The sequence below is a fragment of the Globicephala melas genome, chromosome 2 (assembly GCF_963455315.2).
Source record: "Globicephala melas chromosome 2, mGloMel1.2, whole genome shotgun sequence".
Classification (NCBI taxonomy): domain Eukaryota; kingdom Metazoa; phylum Chordata; class Mammalia; order Artiodactyla; family Delphinidae; genus Globicephala; species Globicephala melas.
In genome coordinates this window covers 36460620-36482043 of record NC_083315.2, presented here as the reverse complement: position 1 = coordinate 36482043, position 21424 = coordinate 36460620, and the positions used below count along the sequence as shown (strand labels likewise).

Sequence of the window (21424 nt, the reverse complement as noted above, 5' to 3'; positions counted from 1 at the left end):
TTCACTCAGCTTGCTCAAAGATATGGTCTCTAGGCAACCAAGTCCCAAATTAAACAAACAACACCAGTCATATGAATCACTTCCGGATGGTCTCACTTTGCCTACTAGCACTTTTTTACATAAATACTTCCTGTGAAAGGGTTTATTTAGCAGCCACAATTGGAAACAACCCTGAGTCCATCAAATACCACATGGCTTAAAAATGTTCAAAACAGGTCCTGCTACCAAAAGGTATCCCCATTGCTAAACTGTGAAACTGAAGGAATTATACAGAAATCAGAGACAGATCATCACGCAAAGCCAGAAAAATCACATTCCTAGAACAATGCCAACTTAGGCCCTCAAATATATTTTTACTGTTTTTTCAATTAGGAACATCAAAATATATAAACAATTGTTGCTTTGACATTTAAGACTAGAAGAAATATATGCTAGATTAGGTCAAACTGATGGTCCACTTAGCCCACCCAGACTTTCCTAACCTTGACTGGTGGACAATCCAGTTAACACAGATTTCCTATGGTGACATGCACTCCAAGACTTAATGAAAAAAAGGGGAATTGGTAAACAACTCTCTTGGCTACAAGCTCCTTTCATCCACCTGAAAAGGATCCTGTATGTGTCACACTATTCTTCATGAGCTAATCAGAGACCGTTTGATCTATTAACAAGAATAGAGAGGGAAAAGGAGTTAATAGTCCAAAATAAAAATTGCAATAGGATAAAGCAACTACCATTAACAGAACCAAAGAGGAAAATCAAGTTAGTCAAACAGAAGATATATATGTAGGACACATATCTAGAAAGCTGACTTAAACAAAATGAAGATCAGCCATAAAACACTGTGCAGATCTAACCTACCAACAGGCACCCCCAAGACAGAACTACTGAATTAGAACCAATTATTAAAGATATAACAACTTCCTAGAGCTAAAATAAACAAACAAAAAAGATATGTCAAAAAATAAAATAAAAATAAATAAAAGTCAAGCAGTATTAATAATCCCTTAAAAAAAAAGATATAAATCAAGAAGAGTCTCCACAGTACAGGCTAAATTACTAAGCCGGTATCAACTCTAATATGTAACATGGGGAAACTTTTAGAAATAAGAATTTTTACAAGTTTCAAACTGTGAAAAAGTATTTTAAAAATGTTACTTTTCATGGAAGTAAAAATCAAGCTAGTTTCAGATGTTGTTTCTCATTAATAAGTACAAGAAAATGAAGTCACACATTTCTTCAAGAAAAATGAAGGGAATTCCCCAGTGGGCCAGCGCTTAGGACTCTAAGCTTTAAGAGTGCTTTAGGGCTTCCCTGGTAGCGCAGTGGTTGAGTCCGCCTGCCAATGCAGGGGACACGGGTTCGTGCCCCGGTCCGGGAGGATCCCACATGCCGTGGAGCGGCTGGGCCCATGGGCCATGGCCGCTGGGCCTGTGCGTTCGGAGCCTGTGCTCCGCAATGGGAGAGGCCACAGCAGTGAGAGGCCCGCGTACCACAAAAAAAAAAAAAAAAAAAAAGAGTGCTTTAAGTGCTTTCATTGCCGTGGGCCCAGGTTCAATCCTTGGTCCGGGAACTAAGATCCCACAGGCTTCATGGTACAGCACTCCCTACCCCCCCACCCAAAAAGAAATACAGTTCACCATAAAAGAATAAAAAGTCTAGAAACAGAACTTTATGTAATTTAATATTTGACATACTAGATGTCAGTTGCTAATAGGTAGTAAAAGATTATTTTTAAGTAATATCAGAATAATATAGAAACACCATGAAATTTAAAGACTTAGACACTTAAAAAATTAAATAACTATATCATAGGAAAGTTAACAGAATATAAAACTTCAAATTTTAGCAAGGCCTTACAGAAATTAAACTATCTAGATAGAAGAAATTACAAAGAGAAAGATTAACACTTAAACTGCATAAAATTTAAAACTTCCATACAGTGAAAGAATAAAATGGAAAATCAAGAAAAAATGTTTGTAGCAATACCACAGGTTGACACCCATATTATAAGAGAGCTCACAAAAGTCAACATCATGACCCTAGAAGACAGACAAACGTCATCAACAACTTGCATAAAATAAAGATGGTAAACAAATATATGGGAAAATGTTTACTCTTTCCAGAAATCAAAGCAACACAACTTTTGGAATAAGCCTAAATAAATTATGGACATTATGTATCCATTGAAAATAGTAATTAAGATGACAATACAGCAATTTAAAAATCTAAATTCATGATAATCATTATCTAAAAATTATATACTAAGTTCTTCCTTTTTCTTAATCCATTCCTTTTTTATTATAAAATTCATGATCATTGTAAAAAGCATTTAAAATATACGGAAAAGCATTAAGTAAAAAGGAAAAGTCTTCTCATACCCTCCAATCCCTAGAGGTGTCCTCTGTTTCTGGTGTTTCCTTTCAGACAACAGCTTAAGTATGAAGTGAAAAAACTAAGAGCTACCAACATTTAGAATCTTGAAAATGCCCAGAAAATTCCCCAGAAAAGTTTATGAATGCCTCTTCATCTTCATATTAAATCTGCTTTTGCCCCAAGGACCAGGATAAAGAATACATTTATCGAGTGCCTACTGTATTTCAGACACTGTGCCAGGCACTTAACCCTGTCAGCAACTCCCTAAAATGCACAGTATCTCCATTCTGTAAAGTACAAGCTTAGGCTCTACTCCCTAAGGTTAAGTAACTTGCAAAACCAGAATCAGAACTTGCAGCTGCCAAAACTGAAAGTCCTCGTTCTTTTCACTTTGCGTATCTCAACAGTCAAGATTTTCAAAGACGTTTTATTCAGGCTTTTAAAATTTGTTTGACTTCATCACAAGTGTTATGAGATTACAGTAATATGACTTTTCTTAGTTATCACAGCAGCTACTAACTAGTTGATATATACCAGAAACTGCTCACATTTCTCAACTGTAAATTTTGCTAAGTGTCTCAGCTACACTGTAGAGTCGCTTTTCCTGGCTGCTAGGAACACATCCCCCCACTTGTAACACTGTAATAATATGAAAAAGCACTCTTGGTTTGAATCACTTTTAACACTTTTAAAGACAACCCACTTCTTACCATAGAGTCTGTCCAAGGCAGTTGTACTAAGTTTCACAAAAAAGAGATTTTCTATTATTCAACATAGTTTTTGGAAGACCTAGCCACAGCAATCAAAGAAGAAAAAGAAATAAAGGAGCACAATTGGAAAAGAAGAAGTAAAACTGTCACTGTTTGCAGATGAAATGATACTATAATAGAGAATCCTAAAGATGCCACCAGAAACCTACTAGAACTAATCAATGAATTGGTAAAGTTGCAGAATACAAAATTAATGCACAGAAATCTCTTGCATTCCTACACACTAATGATGAAAAATCTGAAAGAAAAATTAAGGAAACACTCCCATTTACCACTGCAACAAAAAGAATAAAATACCTAGGAATAAACCTACCTAGGGAGACAAAAGACCTGTATGCAGAAAACTATAAGAAACTGATGAAAGAAATTAAAGATGATACCAACAGATGGAGAGATATGCCATGTTCTTGGAAGAATCAATATTGTGAAAATGACTATACTACCCAAAGCAATCTACAGATTCAATGCAACCCCTATCAAATTACCAGTGGCATTTTTCACAGTACTAGAACAAAAAATCTTAAAATTTGTATGGAGACACAAAAGACCCCGAATAGCCAAAGCAGTCTTGAGGGAAAAGAGCAGAGCTGGAGGAATCAGACTCCTTGACTTCAGACTATACTACAAAGCTACAGTAATCAAGACAATATGGTACTGGCATGAAAACAGAAACATAGATCAATGGAACAAGATAGAAAGCCAGATATAAACCCACACACCTATGGTCAACTAATCTATGACAAAGGAGGCAAAGATATACAATGGAGAAAAGACAGTCTCTTCAATAAGTGGTGCTGGGAAAACTGGACAGCTACATGAAAAAGAATGAAATTAGAACACTCCCTAACACCATACACAAAAATAAACTCAAAATGGATTAGAGACCTAAATGTAAGACCGGATACTATAAAACTCTTAGAGGAAAACATAGGCAGAACACGCTATGACATAAATCACAGCAAGATCTTTTTTGATCCACCTCCTAGAGTAATGGAAATAAAAACAAAAATAAACAAATGGGACCCAATGAAACTTAAAAGCTTTTGCACAGCAAAGGAAACCATAAGACGAAAAGACAACCCTCAGAATGGGAGAAAATATTTGCAAACGAATCAACGGACAAAGAATTAATCTCCAAAATATATAAACAGCTCATGCAGCTCAATATTTAAAAAACAAACAACCCAATCGAAAAATGGGCAGAAGACCTAAATAGACATTTCTCCAAAGAAGACATACAGATGGCCGAGAAGCACATGAAAAGCTGCTCAACATCACTAATTATTAGAGAAATGCAAATCAATGAGGTATACAACGAGGTATCACCTCACACCAGTTAGATTGGGCATCACCAGAAAATCTACAAACAACAAATGGAGAGGGTGTGGAGAAAAGGGAACCCTCTTGCACTGCTGGTGGGAATGTAAATTAATGCAGCCACTATGGAGAACAGTATGGAGGTTCCTTAAAAAACTAAAAATAGAACTACCGTATGACCCAGCAATCCCACTACTGGGCATATACCCAGAGAAACCCATAATTCAAAAAGACACATGCACCCCAATATTCATTGCAGCACTATTTACAATAGCCAGGAAGCAACCTAAATGCCCATCGACAGACGAATGGATAAAGATAAATGGATAAAGAAGATGTGGTACAGATATACAATGGAATATACCTCAGCCATAAGAAGGAACGAAACTGGGTCATTTGTAGAGACGTGGATGGATCTAGAGACTGTCACACAGAGTGAAGTAAGTCAGAAAGAGAAAAACAAATATCGTATATTAATGCATATATGTGGAACCCAGAAAAATGGTACAGATGAACCAGTTTGCAGGGCAGAAATTGAGACACAGATGTAGAGAACAAGCATATGGACACCAAGGGGGAAAGCGGCAGGGCGGGGTGGTGGTGGTGTGATTAATTGGGAGATTGTGATTGACATATATACACTGATGTGTATAAAATGGATGACTATAAGAACCTGCTGTATAAAAAAATAAAATTTAAAAAAAAGAGATCTTCATCTATGTCACCATTTTAAGAGTTAAGAATAAATCCCACCCCATACTTCTCCTTGATAATCATAAATACATGAATGCACCCAGCTTGTAGTCCCAAAGTACCATTAAAAAGCTACGTTTTTTGTGGCCCCTTAATCATACTGGGTCTCATGAAGCGATTAGTTTTCTCATCTGCAAAAGGAAAGCTTGGGTCAATCTAAAAATGATTCTCCTCAATCTCTTAGTGATATTCCTTCATTTGAGAATTCTAGAAGCTGGTGGGCAAGCTTCTAGTTAAACGTCTTTAATTTCTCTTTTCATGATCACAGTGTGCCAACCTAGATATATCCAGATGTTACTGGAATTCTGATTCCACTTAGAGGAGAGGAGATCTGATGAACCCATCCTGGAAAATGTTCGATGCCAACAACAAAGACATACGCACAAAAGAGAATTTGTTCTCAAGAGCCGATTTCTTTCCAAGATACTTTTTCAATTCCCCTAAATTACAGAAGGTAAAGTGCCTCTACTTAGTGTTAAGCTCTTGTTAACATCACATGGTTTTTTGACAGTCTCCAGCCAGCCACAGGCTTCACTTTCCATCCCTTGTGGGGGGAGGGGTGTGCCCTGCCCTGTGAGCTGGGGTATGGACACTGAGCAGGAGGAAGGTGGCCCATGACAGGCTCAAAAGGACATACCAGCAAGCCTCTGAAAGAAGGAATCCTAAATTAAACTCGGGGAGTGCTAGAATTAACCTTCCTCCTGTGACCTTTAACCTAACTCAATTTTCTCCCATTTCTAGTACTACTCATACATTCTCCTCCTCTGCAGACTGCCCTCTTCTGCCCTGCCTGTTATGTTCTCTTCTTGGTTCTTTTCACCTGAACCTTCTAATCTTTCTTTCTTTCTTTATTTATTTACTTATTTATTTATTTTTGGCTGTGTTGGTTCTTTGTTGCTGCTCCTGGGCTTTCTCTAGTTGCAGCAAGCAGGGGCTACTCTTCGTTGCAGTGCGCAGGCCTCTCATTGCAGTGGCTTCTCTTGTTGGGGAGCACGGGCTCTAGGTGCGCAGGCTTCAGTAGTTGTGGCTTGCGGGCTCTAGAGCACAGGCTCAGTAGTTGTGGCGCATGGGCTCAGTTGCTCCACAGCATGTGGGATCTTCCCAGACCAGGGCTCAAACCCGTGTCCCCTGCATTGGCAGGAGGATTCTTAACCACCAGGGAAGTCCCTGATCTTTCTATTACTTCTTCCTGTCCAAGACCTGAGCACCTACCATATCTCACATATTTAAACCTCACCTCTTTCAACTGAGTGAAAATGCTATTTACCTCTACTATACAACTGCTCTTTAGCCAAAACAAATGTAAAGTCCAATCAGAACAGGCAAAAGGATAAAACTAAACCCACATTTAAGCATAAATACATAATTTAAGATGTCTTGCTTTATAAAGTCCTTGCTCTGCTCTGCAGCCCTTAGCATAAAACCCTGAATCCTTAGATGATACTTCATTAGACCAATAACTTAATTTCCATATTTAAACTACTCTCCAAACAATATAGAAAAGCAGAATCTCTATATTTTCTATTTCGCAAGCATTCCCAAAGTGCATACTTTTATAGAATCACTCCTAAATTTTCCCGCTTAACCTCTTAGGGAAACCCAAATTCACAACACATTCTCATTTCTCTACATACACTCTTACTTATACTCCCTGTCTGCACACATTTATATGCTCTCCCTCTCTACACACTCTCCTCTCTTCCCACAAAAGAGCTGTTACAGGTACAGGAGAAAATGGAGTGCCCTAGGATACACAATGGGGCCACTGTGCTATAAGGTGGAGCTTTTAGTGGGAGGAGTAGCAGTATTATAAATAGAACTAAAGAGGGGAACTTTTTCTCCCTTGGATCTCTTCGATCTTTCTTCCTGGCCTTGGAGTGGGTGTAAATTCCAGACCTTGGGACTCCTCCAACTTGGGAGGGGTGGAGGTTATGAAGGAAACAGGATGGGGCCAATCCAAAAAGGCAAAATGGACTTGTGCTAGAGGGTAAAGAGGGGCCTCAGAAGCACACAAGGTACAACCCAGCTCACCAGGGTAGAAGACACAACTGGGAGCTGAAGTTACAGCTAATAAGGAAGAGCATGTGATTTGTCTGCAGTGCACCTTGAACACTTTTTAGGGGTGGCAACAGCCACATCAGGTGGCCAGGAGGGACCCCGGTCTTCTTTTTTCAGTATGACATTCCCAGGCTTCTTTTCCTAGCCCTCTCTAGTTGTAAAGTCTAAATAGGTGCTTCCAAAGTTGATTTTCTAATCAAAGCTTTAAACAAAAACAAAAAAAAATATCACTGCATCCAGATTTTATATGATTGCCTCCATAAAATAAACCAGGCACATTGCCTTGATGCGAGGCCAAAGCGCAGATTGTACTAGGACAATATGCCACTATTATGCTCTCCCTTATAACCAAAAGTATGGAAAATAAAGACTATCACAAATGTCTCACTGCCTTAGTCACTTCCTAAGTATGCAGAAGCACCCAACGAAAAAACGTCCCAGGGGATCATGGTCCCTGGATGGATTTTAAAGGAAATGGGATATTCTTCTATTCTGGGGAAAAAAACACCTGACAGAAAAGAATATGCTCTGGAGTAGACGGAAATGAAATGCTCTTGTAGTACAGCGCTTGAAGAAGGAAATGTGATAAAGGACATCATCCTATTCAGGCTATCATAACCTAGCATAAGGTAGAGTTCTAAAATGTTTTCAATCTCATTTCTCTACTCGGGGGGTCCATCAGAACCGCTAGAAGCATTTAAAATATACAGGTATCTGGACCTTCCAGCCTAGATCTACTGAACCAGAATCTCTGTGGTAAGGCTCAGATAGCCTTTTTTTTTTTTAAAGTTCCCCAGATGATTCTAATGTACACACCTGGTTAAAAACCATCGTATAAAATGATGAAAACTATTCTTCAATCAAGAAAACTACAAGTAGACTCTGGACACTCAGGCCTCAGTTTCCTCACTGAAATGAGATGGCTGAACTAGATTAGTAGTGGAACTGGGGAATTCCCTGGTGGTCCACTGGTTAGGACTCTGTGTTTTCACTGCCGAGGGCATGGGCTTGATCTCTGGTCATGGAACTAAGATCCCACAAGCCGTGTGGAGTGGCCAAATTAAAAATAATCATAATCATAATCATAATAGTGAAACTGAATTAGTGGTAGCAAGGGGATGTCAGCCAAGATACCCCCTTTAAAAAAGGGAATTTTACTGCGGAAACCCAATATTAAAAGCAGAAAAGCTTTTGACAGGGGGAGGAAGCCCTTTTCTCTCACCCCTAGGTCACCCCAACAAAGACACCAAGACTCCACAGAGCCCAAGATGGTCTCTCATACCAGCTACAGCTTTCAAATTGTTTACCTTCCAAAACTAGATCTAGTCCATAATTTAAGTAGCAGAGAACTTAATATTTTTGTTCACGGGATCCTTACAAACTTTGTATGAGAAACATCCCCCTTTCTACTAACACATTCACCTCCTTCGGTCTAAACTTCCATTTAGAAAAACAAGTGTTATTACCATTCTCTCCACCTAAATCATCACTAATCTCCTCACAACCCTCTCCCAATCTAATGGAAGGGCTTTAAGCTCAGAAAAGAAGCCCGGATTCAAGAAGATGCACCAAATGCATGTTAGTGGTATCCCCAGGAATGGAAAGGAGAATGGGACCAGGGAGGTGCACAAAGGGGACTCCAACTGTGTCTTTTGAGAGAAAAGGGAAAAAATCTGAAGGGCTAACATTTGCTAGTTTTGGAATACATGGATGTTTATTGTATTGTTCTCTGGACTTTCCTGTAGCGTTTAAGATTTTCAAAACTAAAAAGACAAAACAAGACAAAAAACACTCTTGATTACTAGCACCATTTGAAACATCCTTGATTTTCATTAGACTTTAACCACAAAATCTCTCATTATCCCTTGCTGGCCTTTTCCACCACAGCTCACTCATAGGGGGCTTCCCTGGTGGTGCAGTGGTTGAAAGTCCACCTGCCGATGTAGGGGACATGGGTTCATGCCCTGGTCCGGGAGGATCCCACATGCCTCGGAGCGGCTGGGCCCGTGGGCCATGGCCGCTGGGCCTGCGCGTCGGAGCCTGTGCTCCGCAACGGGAGAGGCCACAACAGTGAGAGGCCTGCGTACCGCAAAAAAAAAAAAAAAAAAGCTCACTTATAGGATACATGATCTGTAATTACATCTATCTACCCTGGGACTTTGCAAAGAAACACAAGCACCAGAACAAAAGAAATGAACTACTGATAGCAAATCAACACTCTAAGAATAAGACCACAAGGTCTTCGAGCATCTGAAAAAAGAAAACAGCAGTTGTACATTTACTTCACAAAGAATGCAGAGGACGCTGCCTTTGGTAAACAGACTTTGAATATTGCCAAATGCATGGACCCATACCCAGAGCACTACCAAGCGGAGAATGGACCCAATTCATATATAAATCAAAACCAGTGAATAACTGGTGAAACATTAAGGCCAAAAACTTCAAACCTTAAAATTGCTTTTCTTCCCTATAGCTGGTTGTGCCCAAAACATGCACCATAAGCATAAAACTGAACAACACAAATCTGGAAATTTTTCAGTATACGTAGGTGCCCATCAGACTGTTTCATGATAAACTGCCATCAAGGCTACTTGCTCCCATGAAAAAAATATCCTACCTGTACTTACTTATTCCTTCAAACTACCTGCCTCTCACAGTCACACCTACAACATACTCAGAGATCTTTATCTTTGTTCACACCAGATCAGCTCCCTTCTCCCAATCTTCTCTCCAGCCAACCTTTACCTCTTTGCTTCTTCCAAATGACAAAGGTACTCATAAGCCACATTCTGACGTCTCCTTTCATCCATCTCCTCTGCAGTAAGTCTCTCATTATCCAGGACCGCTAAAACATGAAAGAAAGAATGTAAGCGCAAGAATCTGTACCCTTCCTGAGAGATAAAAGAATGCCATAGCATCAAATTCCTGCTAGTCACCTAGAGAGTCAGGGTAACATGTGGACAGCCAGCGGTACTATCAATACAATGACTTTCCTAAGACAGGAACCATGGGGTTTCAACTATATTCATCCTAATCTTTGTTTAAAAGTACAATATTATGAACATGTACTAAATTTCAGTGTGACTTAAAAAATACTGACTTGAGATTCTGGTCCAAATTTGTGCTGGTCTATCTGCCAGACTCTCTCTAAATCCAGAGCTGTTCATGGTCTTTTTTTCCCCACTCTTTTATGAATCACTAAAGCCAGCAGTCATTGAGAACTAAGTGGCAGTAATTGTACTATGCATTTTACATGCATTCTTTCATGGAAGTCCCACAACAATCCTGTGATTATCACTCCTGTTTTACAAATGAGGAAACTGAGGCTGGTTGACCTTTGCCCCACAGCTAATAAATAAATGATGGGGCCTGGATTCAAATCCAGACAGTCTGTCTCAAGAGCCTATAAGATTAACTTCAAAGCAATCTGCTTCCTTTAATGGGCACCCAGGATATGGAATAAATTCCTAACTCCTGCGGTTGGCATTCAATGCCTTTCCCAATTTAGCCCCAACTACTTTTGGTAACTCTTCTCCCTCTCCCTCCTCCCCCTCCCACCGCTGTGCACTCCACACCACTCAGTTCCCAACACACACAGTGCTCTTCTACTCTTCAGTACCTTAGTTCCTGCTCTTCTCTCCACGTCCTGTCTCTTGCCCCACCCTACCCTGTCAAACTACACAGCATCCTGCAAGGCTCTGATCAAAGGTCCTATCTGTGTTCCTACTGCCTTCCCCAAGCCCCTCCTTCTCACCCACATTACTGTTTAAGCCTAGTTAGTTCACACGGCATCTTTATTTCTATCCCTCCTTATTATCATTAGATAATACACCTGCCCGCCTCTCTGATTAAAACGTTCTTTGAAAGCGGGACCTGCTCTTACTAATCTTTAATGTCACAAACGTGACACAATACCTCGCATGTAACTGCTGAGTGAAATTATCCTAAAACATAACATCATTCGCAAGAATATAAAATAAAACGGAAAACCTCAAGACTCTAAAGAACTCTCCTTTGGCCAGTGGTAACTATCCCGCCTGCAGTTCAGTGATGTCCCAGGACAGGGACAGAAAATGAGGTTCGGAAAATGAGGAAGTCAGAGGTTTGGGGTTTTTTTTTTTTTTTTTTTTTTCACTTTTGAGATCCTGACGAGGGAACTAAGCCCGAGAAAGCTGAAGTGACTTGTCCAGGGCCGCACCTCTCAGCTAGCCTAGGGCCGAGGAGGTCTGGACCCTGGGTCTACCTCGCAGGCAGCACTCGGGCAGCACCTTCCCAGGAAGCCCGAGCAGAGCCCGCGTCTCGGGTCTCCGGTCCCCGGGACACGCCCTGCACCGTCCTCCTGCCACCTCACCCTAGGCCGTCTCCCCAATCTCGGTCGAGCTGGGAGTCGGGAGGCGCTGGGTGAGGCCCTCCAGCCGCCGCGCCCGGGACAAGGCGGGGAGGCCGCCTGGGTCCTCCCCGCCGCCTCGGAGACCGAGAGGGCGAGGGCTGCGGGCCTCGCCGCCCGCCACCTCGCCGCACCGGCTCTTCCGGGTCCGCGCGGCCCACAGCAGCCCTGCCCCACCCGCCCGGCGAGCCCCCGGGAAAACGGCGCCTCAGAGGCAGCGAGCCCGCCCCGAGACCCCAGTGCCGCGGAGCCCACACTCACAGCCATAGTGTGGCCGAGCCACACCCAGTCCATCAACCTCGTCCGCTGCGGACATGGCGGCCGAGCCCGGGTCTCAGCTCAGGAAGCCGCAAAACCTTGGAAGCGCAGGCGGCGGCGGCTGCAGCCCCTGCAGACTGCTCGAGCTGCCCCGGTCCCTGTGGTCCCGCCCCGCGCCGCAGGCCCCACCCTCAGACCCCACCCCAGCGGCCCCGCCCTGTCGCGCCGACCGCCGCGGACGGAAGGAGGCGGGGCCTGGGCCTCCTGACCCCGCCCCTAGCCCCGCCCTGCGCCCGCAACGCCCTCAGGAGGCGGAAGAAGGAAGGCGGAGCCTGCCCGCCAGTTGTACTCACTGTCAGCGCCGCCCGACGGCAAGACCCGCCCCGGGCCTGGATCCTTGCCCTAGCCGGCGGCCGTCGCATCCGCACCTCTTCGCAAAGACCGCCAGTGTCCGTAGCTTGGAATAAAAAACGTGGGCACTTTACCTTCCCCTGCCTGCCTAGCCAAACTCTTCTGCACCAAAGGGCTCAAGGAAGGCCTCTTTTGAAGTGGCCCAGTGTCTTCTTGCGGACACATGCAGGACCCAAACTCCCGTAAGGGGCCGCACAGCCTGGCAATCTGGACGCAGCCTTCTCCCGGATTCGCCAGCAGTCGCCAGAGTTGAACTGCTTAACCCCGCTAGCATTTGAGAAGTGGATATGCTAAAGCAGGAGAATTGTGTTTGTCCAAACTTCCTTCCCTTAGATTCCTTGCCACTATTCTTTGCAAGTTCTTCTTTTTAGAGGACTCTTTGCCCCTTTTAGGGATGCGTCTTCCCCTTGCAACTTGTGGCCTGCCCTTAACATATTGGTACTCAATGGAATTCCGTCCTCAGCCGTCTTCCGTTTTTTCTTTGCCCATTCTTTCTGAATAACTTTATCCACGCTCACCTTAAACTGCTGAAGACCCCTAAATATATATTTCAGACCAGACTTTCTAGAAGCCCCAACTCATTATTTTCAGCCGTGTAATGGACATTTTAAACCTGTGAATCCCGCAGACACTTTAAAGTTAACGTGTCGAACACTGACCCTGTTCCCGTTATTATCCTATTAATAGTGCTCAGTTCCTCACGCCCTACATGCAATCGGTATTATTACTGAAGTGTCTAGCTTTTGTGTCTGTCTCCACTGTGATTACATCATCTCCGTTCTCCCTCTGCCAAACAACTCCCCGCAGTCACCCGCGTGTTCTTTCTAAAGTGCAAATACGGTCGTGTTCTTCCTTTTCAAAGTCTTTTCCTAATATTTCCTTCAGGATATGGTCCAAATTCCTTACCATGCCAAATAAGCCACTTCACAACCTGACTCCAGGCTGTTTGCTCTAGCAATTTTCAGTTTATCCATTCTTCCTTCAAAATAGTAAAGTGAAATACTTGAAAACCTGTAAAAACAAAACACCCCCATTAAAAAATGGTCAAAGATTTGTTACAAATTCAGAAATTAGTTCTTTCTTAAGCTTTTAAGTTTAGCTTGCAAATTTTATTATTCTATTTATAAGTCTAGCATATTTTACCAATCACTTTGCAGAAACTTAGAATAATTTTTGGTCCCATTCACAAACTTAGTTAATTCAACATCTTCCGACATTTAAAATTGTCTATAAACTTAATCTATTAGATTTTCATTTTAATGTCTTCAGGTGTTTAGCCTAGAATCTTCTCAAGGCTTAGTAATCCTTATAAATCAAATATACTTACAAATATAATGAATTTAAAGTTTTCTTAGATGACCCAGTTCCATGTGTAAGCAGTAAAATTTCAACTCAAACCTTAAGTCTAAAACTAACTCAATTATACATTTAAAATAAGAGTCATAAGACCATCACTCTAATAAGCCAAATTTTCTTAAACATTGCAAGTGCCTAAAAAGTGAAATATGCACATATTTCTTCTAAACCCCAACATATTAATCACATAGTTTTTACCCCCATTAAAGCCTTTTTGTGCTTAATTCTAAAGCTTCTGAATTGAAAGACACAGAACTGCTAAGAAAGACAGTTTCAGTCTAGTTAATTAAGATTACTCTTGATCAGACGTTTTTTTGTTTGTTTGTGTCATTCCCCCACCACCACTCCACACCGAGCGGCTTGTGCGATCTCAGTTCCCTGACCAGTGAGAGCGCTGAGTCCTAACCGCTGGACCGCCAGTGAATTCCCTGATCAGAGGTTTTCTACCAAACATAAGTTCTGGAGCTACAGACTTTCAGAGCCATTCTTCTCACTACGCCAACTGATATTTTGAGCCCCTTTTAAAATTCTGTTATGGACTTCAAAACTCTTTACCTCATCCTCTGACTACTCTTAGAAATCTGCAAATCCTACCCAGTTTATCTTTTGATTTTATTTTATATTTCTTGGTTTTTAAGATATATACATGTTTTTATTTTAATTCTAAAGACCTTTGTAATGGATGAAATTCAAATGTGTAAATGCATTTCCTCTCTAATCATAAAGGTTATGAAACTAATGGGCTCTTGCACTCTTTCTTATTCCTAGAACCATACAATTCTAACAGGTATTTAAACTAATATCCCATTGAGTTTCAGATATCTCAAATAGCTTCATCTGATTGTCACAAGTCATTCTTCATAACTGTAATAACTGAAATGTACTGAGGCTTTACTGGCCTCTGTGTTTTGTATTTATTTTCTAATCTGAGCCTTATAATAATCCAACAAAGAACTATTATTATCTCCAATTTACAGATGAGAAAATGGAGAACTACATAACTCAACTGAAGCCACACAGCAAGAGGCAGAGCTGGAACTCAAACCCAGGTCTGTCTAGTGACAAAACTCACATGCCTGGTCAATAAATACAAGTTTCATAGAAATTCACATTAAGGTCATAACTGACATCAGAGTAGCAATGTTTTCTTTTGTTTTTTTAATTGATACTATTGGCAAAGGGGTGAAAAAGCAACCTTTCTCACACACTGCTGGTTTGGCTATAAACTGGTATAACCTTTCTGAAGTCCAACTTTGTGTTATGCAGTCATCCTTCAAACAACAAATTTTACTTCTTGGAATATATCATAAAGAAGTTATTTTTTAGTGTGCAAAAATTAGTGATGAAGATGCTCTTTGGAAATGTCTTAAATGCCTGCCACTGGGTTGTTTTTCTTTGTTTCTTTGTTTTTTACTCAGTGATGGCAACTCCACACAATGGAATTCTATACAGCCATAAAAGTCATGATTTGTGGTTCTGGTCAGGCTTGAATGGCTACAAGGAATAGAGACCCACTTTTCTTTTTCTTTTTTTTTTTTTTTTGCTGCCCCGCACAGCATGGGGGATCTTAGTTCCCCCACCAGGGAATGAACCTGTGCCCCCTATAGTGGAAGTGTGGACTCCTAACCACTGGATAGCCAGGGAATTCCAGAGACCCACTTTTTTACCTCTAGAGGAAAATAGGCTGGAAGGGAGGTATTTATAATAAAGCTATATATGGACTAGAACTGGAGCAAGAAAAAACAGGACTAACAGAAGCCTGAAGGCATGGCTCTGTTGCTCTGGGCATCTCGGCTTCTCCACAGGTCTACTCTACCCTCCTCTCTTTGACAACCAGCTTCCTCCATTCTAATATTTTGTGCTCCCTCGCAACTCTGGCTTCTATTTGGTGGAAGGCCATGGCATCCTTACACCATCAGCTCCATTGAGGATATCAGTTGCCCAATTTCATAATCCAGTGGCATCTGATTGGATTAGCTCATCTTTCCACCCCATGAGTATGTCTCTGACTACCTACAGGTGGGCTGTTCTTGGATCAGATGCCAATCCTTTAGTTCAATTAGCTGGGGTCAGGGAATCAATCAGTTAAGAATAGAAAACTGTGAGCTGGCATTATTTCCTTCAATGGGAGACTGGGTAGGCAAACAATGATCAGTATTTTAAATGTTATGGTTAAGTGAAAATAACATTATGAACTAATAAATATATTATGATATCACTTTTGCTTTAAAAATATAGATAGATATAGATGTACATATAAATAGAAAAAAGGCTTGAAGCACATACACCAGTATAGTAACAGTGGTTTCTCCAAATGGGGAATTACAATGGATTTGTGGCTTTGTGTGTGGGATTTGTTTATTTGCTTCTTTCTATTTACCAAACTTTCTAAATGAGCTACTCAAAATATTATTTTGTCAGTAAGTATATATATGAATAAAGTTAGTAAATATGAAATGAATAAATAAACAAAAATTAAATGGCAAAATAATGAGCTAATGGGTCGCTTTGGAGATAGAATTGGTTCATGACCTCAACGAACTTACAGATTCATGGGAGTGGAGCAATATTAACAGAATAGCTTCAGATAAGCACCATAATAGAGATTTCTCTTGGCCTGGGATACCTTTTAGCCTCTTATCTGCCTGGGAAACTCCTACTCAACTTCCCAGACTCAACTCAAATGTCACCTCCTCCCCAAGCAAAATTAACCACTTCCTCATTTATTTTCCATAACACTTAGAAGCATATGTCTTCCAAAAAAATGTCCCATTTCACATTTTTAATACTTCTGAAATCAGGATAGTCTTACAACCAGTAATAAAAGAAACTAGTCAGGGCTTCCCTGGTGGCGCAGTGGTTGAGCGTCCGCCTGCCGATGCGGGGAACGCGGGTTCGTGCTCCGGTCCGGGAGGATCCTACATGCCACGGAGCGGCTGGGCCCGTGAGCCATGGCCGCTGAGCCTGTGCGTCCGGAGCCCGTGCGTCCGGAGCCTGTGCTCCGCAGCGGGAGAGGCCACGGCAGTGAGAGGCCCGCGTACCGCAAAAAAAAAAAAAACAACAACTAGCCAGCTGCCAGGTAGAGAAGTAGTTGGGAAAGTACCATAATTGTCATTGTAGATGTGTTAATTTAACTAATTTCTCAGAAAAGATCAGAGAATTTTCAGAGCTGGAATCCATGACGGATTCATGCTTTAGGAATGGCTAAGTGGATCCAAATAGAGTTAGACTCTTCACAAAAAGCTTGGCTCCAACTTTGATTTAGAGAAGAGGCTAGTAAGTAATCCCTGTGATAAATGTACGCTACTGTCAATCAAGTTTTTTAAAACATATACATTTGATAAGATATTCTCAATGTCCCAAAAAGCTGTTGGAATTTGATGGTGTACCCCACAGTCAAAAGTATCTTAAATTCCAGGAAGTGTGTACCTTTATATGGCTCTATTATAGCACTTAACTCATAGAATTACAATTAGTTATTTACCTGTCAATCTTCCCAGAGAGATCATTAACTTCTCAAAGACAGAAATTTGGGTAAATAAACCCCGTGTGAATAGTTAACAAATGTAGCATCCTTACTGTTGGAGTTTTAAGATTTGCTTTTTATATAGTTCATATAGAAAATTTCCAGAAGGATGGATTCCTTAGGACAGATGGCAACACTTTGGACTGCTTTGGTTCTTTGTCTTGTATGAATACATGTAGGGCTTTTGATACATATAGCCTCTTTTATAAAAGGCTGGAAAATCTGAGGTTATAGCTTCTCATCACTCTTAAAGATCAAATGTTAAGGAATTAATTTGAGGGATAGCTTTTCAGGAGGTTGTAGCTATGCTGGGGTAGGCAGAATTTTAAGATGATGCCCAAAATTCCATGCTTGGTTATCCATTCAAACACTAATCTAGGTAATGTTTTGAAGGGCTCTTGCTGGTGTAATTAAGGTTACTAATCAGCTGATCTTAAGGTAGGGAGATTATCCAGGTAATCACGTGAGCCCTTTAAAAGCAGAGAGTTTCTTTAGGTGGTAGCAGAAGAAGTCAAAGAGGCTCAAAGTACAGGAAGGATTTGATGGGCAATTGACAGTTTTAAAGATGGAGGGGGCCACATGGAAAGGACCTGAGAGCAGCCTTGAAGAGCTGAGAGTGACCCCTGACCAGCAGCCAGCAAGGAAACAAGGACTTCAGATCTACAAATGCAAGGAACTTTGACTCTGTCAACAATTTAAATGAGCTTGGGAGCAGATTCTTCCCCAGATCCTCAAGATAACAGCTCAGTTCAGAGAACGTTTTTACTTTGGTCTTATAAGACTTGAGCAAAAAATCCAGTCAAGCTTGCTCAGACTTCAATAGAAAACTAATACATATGTCCTAGGACATTTGGGTGTATGGAGAGGGGAATAAGGTTGTTCAAAGGTAGTATTGCCAAATATGCTGATGATAAAATTTTGCATTAGAAGAACTATGAGCTAGCTGGGCACTCTGCTCCGCCCTGACAAGTCTGTCTCCATATATTCAATGAGTCTTTTGAGCAGAAGTAGCTACAGGACTACATGGCTGGTGGTTGGTTGAACCCCTGGATGCTGAGGAACCACGGATACTGAGGGCTGACTATATATTACATGAAGATTAATCTAGGAGTTGTTCAAGGGTCAACCATAGTAGAATTCTCCAATTTAAGGATGAGGAAACTGAGACTCAGAAAGGTTAACTAATTTTCCAAAGATTACACACCTAATTAGTGACATAGGCAGGATTCGAAATGCGTTTGACCCAAAACCCATATATACTATATATAAAATAGATAACTAATAAGAACCTACTGTACAGCACAGGTAACTCTACTCAATAGTCTGTAATGATCTATAAGGGAAAAGAATCTAAAAAAGAGTGGATATACGCATATGTGTACTGATTCACTTTGCTGTACAGCAGAAACTAACACAACATTGTAAATCAACTATATTTCAATAAAATTTTTTTTAAAAAACCCATGTATATGAACACTACTGTGCGCTGATGTGCCAATCCTTGTTCACGGTAGGGGCTACCTAGTGAGCTGAGTTGAGAGATTTGTGAGGCCCCATTTGCCAAGAACATGATGCCCAGACATGGCAAAGCACTCCCAAGGAACTTTTAGACATCAAGACAGATTAGGGAGTACAGATCAGAGAACAGTTGATTTTTACTAGGTGATATAAGAAGATTTTCTAGAAGAGGTGTCATGTAAGCAAGGCTTCCAGGGAAGGCCAGTGGAAAGGATGAGAAAGCACAAGTTGGGGAAACAATGTAAACAAAGTCAGGAAATTGTGAAAATGTGTGGTGTATGGGGCATGTGCATGTGTGTATGTGCCCTGCTTACTTCCTAACTCACTTCACTGCAGCCTCCTCAAAGAGCAGAAGCCACATGATGCTTCAAAAAGTCCAAGTGGGGACTTCCCTGGCGATCCAGTGGTTAAGACTTCGCCTTCCAATGCAGGGGGTGTGGGTTCGATCCCTGGTCAGGGAGCTAAGATCTCACATACCTCGCGGCCAAAAAACCAAAAACAGAAGCAATATTGTAACAAATTCAACAAAGACTTTAAAAATGGCCCACATCAAAAAATCTTTAAAAAAAAATTGTCCAAGTGGAACCTCTTTGGAAAGACACCCCATCTTTGCAGAGGGTATAACCTTCTCTTTCCTTGGGTACCACGGATTTTTGGTTGGGGAATGGGTAGATCCTCTTGGTGAGAGGGATTATAAATACTCTCTTCCTTTGTCACTCCTCATTCCCTCTGATTGGTATGCAGATGGCAGAATGCTCACCTCCTTTGTGGAATGCCACTTTCCTATGGGTTGCTCCAGAAGTGGAGTATGGAAAAATCTTCCTGGGCCTCTCATGAGATTACAGGCAAACTGGGGACATTTCTACTACCATTTGTATTTACAGAACAGGGCAATGTAGAATACTGTGAGACTCCAAATATATGTAAACTATCACAGGAAAAAAATGGGAGAGACACACACATATGTAGCCATGTTTCTCCCTAAGACAACAGTCAGTTAACTGACCCATGTCCAGTCTGGTAGGAAAATGGCCAAGTTGGAACTGCCTCCTCACAATACAGAGATGGGCTTTCCAAATCATAAGTACCAATCACATTATTCAGTTCAGGAATCACTGGTAACATCCCATGAATCAGAGTGTCTTATGTGGCAGAATTCATGCGTGAAGCTTAAAGAAAGTTTAATTTCAAGATCATGCCTTGTATTCATCTACTCATTCATATACCAATTGCTCTAAGTGACATCTCCTCCAGGAAGTCTTCCTTGACTCTCAAGATAGCACTTCTGTGGCTCCCATATTCTTCTTTGTATTGAAAATATGTGTCTGTTATGTCTGTCTCCTTCAACTACTCTATGTGCTCCTCGCCTCGAGAGAACGGTCATGTTTATATCTGTATCCCTAGCACCTTGGACTGAGCCTAGATGTAATAGGTAAATAATAAGTGTTTACTGAATTAAAATGAATCAGTTGGGAAAATGCAATGTGGGTTGGGCATGTATTCATATATTCTGTTTGTGATATGCCTCTGACTCTGAAGAGGTAGGACAGGCTGCATCCAGGCCTAGACTCTAGGCTAAGGTGCTGAAGTTAAGTGCTTTGGGTTTTCTTCATTTGAACCCAAGCCACCTAGATAAAGAAATGTATGAACTCTTAGTACACAAATGACAGATTCAGGGCAAAATCCCTGCTCATTAATAAAAGCAAGCTTCTAACTTCAGGATCCCTAGATTTTCTCTTATAATCTGATGGGCAGCTAAAACAGGTGGGATCAACCTGCCATCCTGACTGCAAGGAGAGAAGCCAAACATTTGAGTACTGGGACCTCACTGTGGACAAAGAACCCAGTATCTGGGACAGAAGGCAGGGTCATACCAGGAGAAGAGTCAGGAAAGGAAAGTTGTTGCCAGAGCCCACATAAGGGTCTTAAATTCTATACTAAGGAGATTCGACTCTCCCCTATTGACAACAGGAGACTAAGATTTTATAAGCTGGGAAGGAGTATGATTTGATTCAACAAAGATTTATGAAATGTTGTACTTAGGTACTAACGTGGTCATAAAGTTGAGTTAAACATAGTCTCTGCTCTTTAGACAAGTATACAAATGAGAGTACAAGATGGAATAAAAAGTGAGTGAAACCCAAGATATGGAAAGGGTTATAGAGATCCAAAGGAGAACTCATCTGCTTGATGGAGGAGATGTAGAAATATTTCCTGGAGAGGGAATGTTTTAAAGGGGAGCTAAAGAATGGGTACTTTATGAACATAGAATTCACTCAACAGCCAATAAACCTGTAAAAGTTGTTCAACTTCCCTACTAATCAGGGAAATGCATGTTAAAACCACAATGAAATGTTATTTCATACCCATCAGATTGCAAAAATTCAAAAGTCTGACAAAACTAAGGATTGACAAGAAAGAATAGTAATGGAAATATTTATATACTTCTGGTGAGAATGGAAATTAGTACGACCACTTTGGAGAATAATTTGGCAATATCTAGCTAAAGATGCACTCAGCCTGTGACTTCAGAATTTCACTTCTAGGTATGTATACCCAGAGAAACTCCTATCTATGTACACAAGGAGACGTACCAAAATACACAGAAATACCTGTGACAGCAAAAACCAGAAATGACCTAATAGCTATCATCAGGAAAACAGATGAATTGTGCTGTGATTATACACTGAATAT

At 41.1% G+C, this 21424-nt stretch overlaps 1 protein-coding gene across 3 annotated transcripts in view; it reads right to left on the bottom strand.

Moving 5' to 3' along the window:
- The window catches only part of IQGAP1 (IQ motif containing GTPase activating protein 1), a 102239-nt gene extending 90173 nt beyond the window's left edge, over positions 1-12066 (bottom strand). For all 3 annotated transcript variants that reach the window (XM_030878563.2, XM_060293813.1, XM_060293814.1), the window contains exons 1-2: positions 11923-12066; positions 10020-10119 (exon numbers count right to left, since the gene is read on the bottom strand). In XM_030878563.2, the coding sequence (XP_030734423.1) occupies positions 10020-10119; positions 11923-11977 (155 nt within the window). In that variant the 5' untranslated portion in view covers positions 11978-12066. The remainder of the gene's footprint in view (positions 1-10019; positions 10120-11922) is intronic.
- Between the last annotated feature and the right edge of the window lie 9358 nt (positions 12067-21424).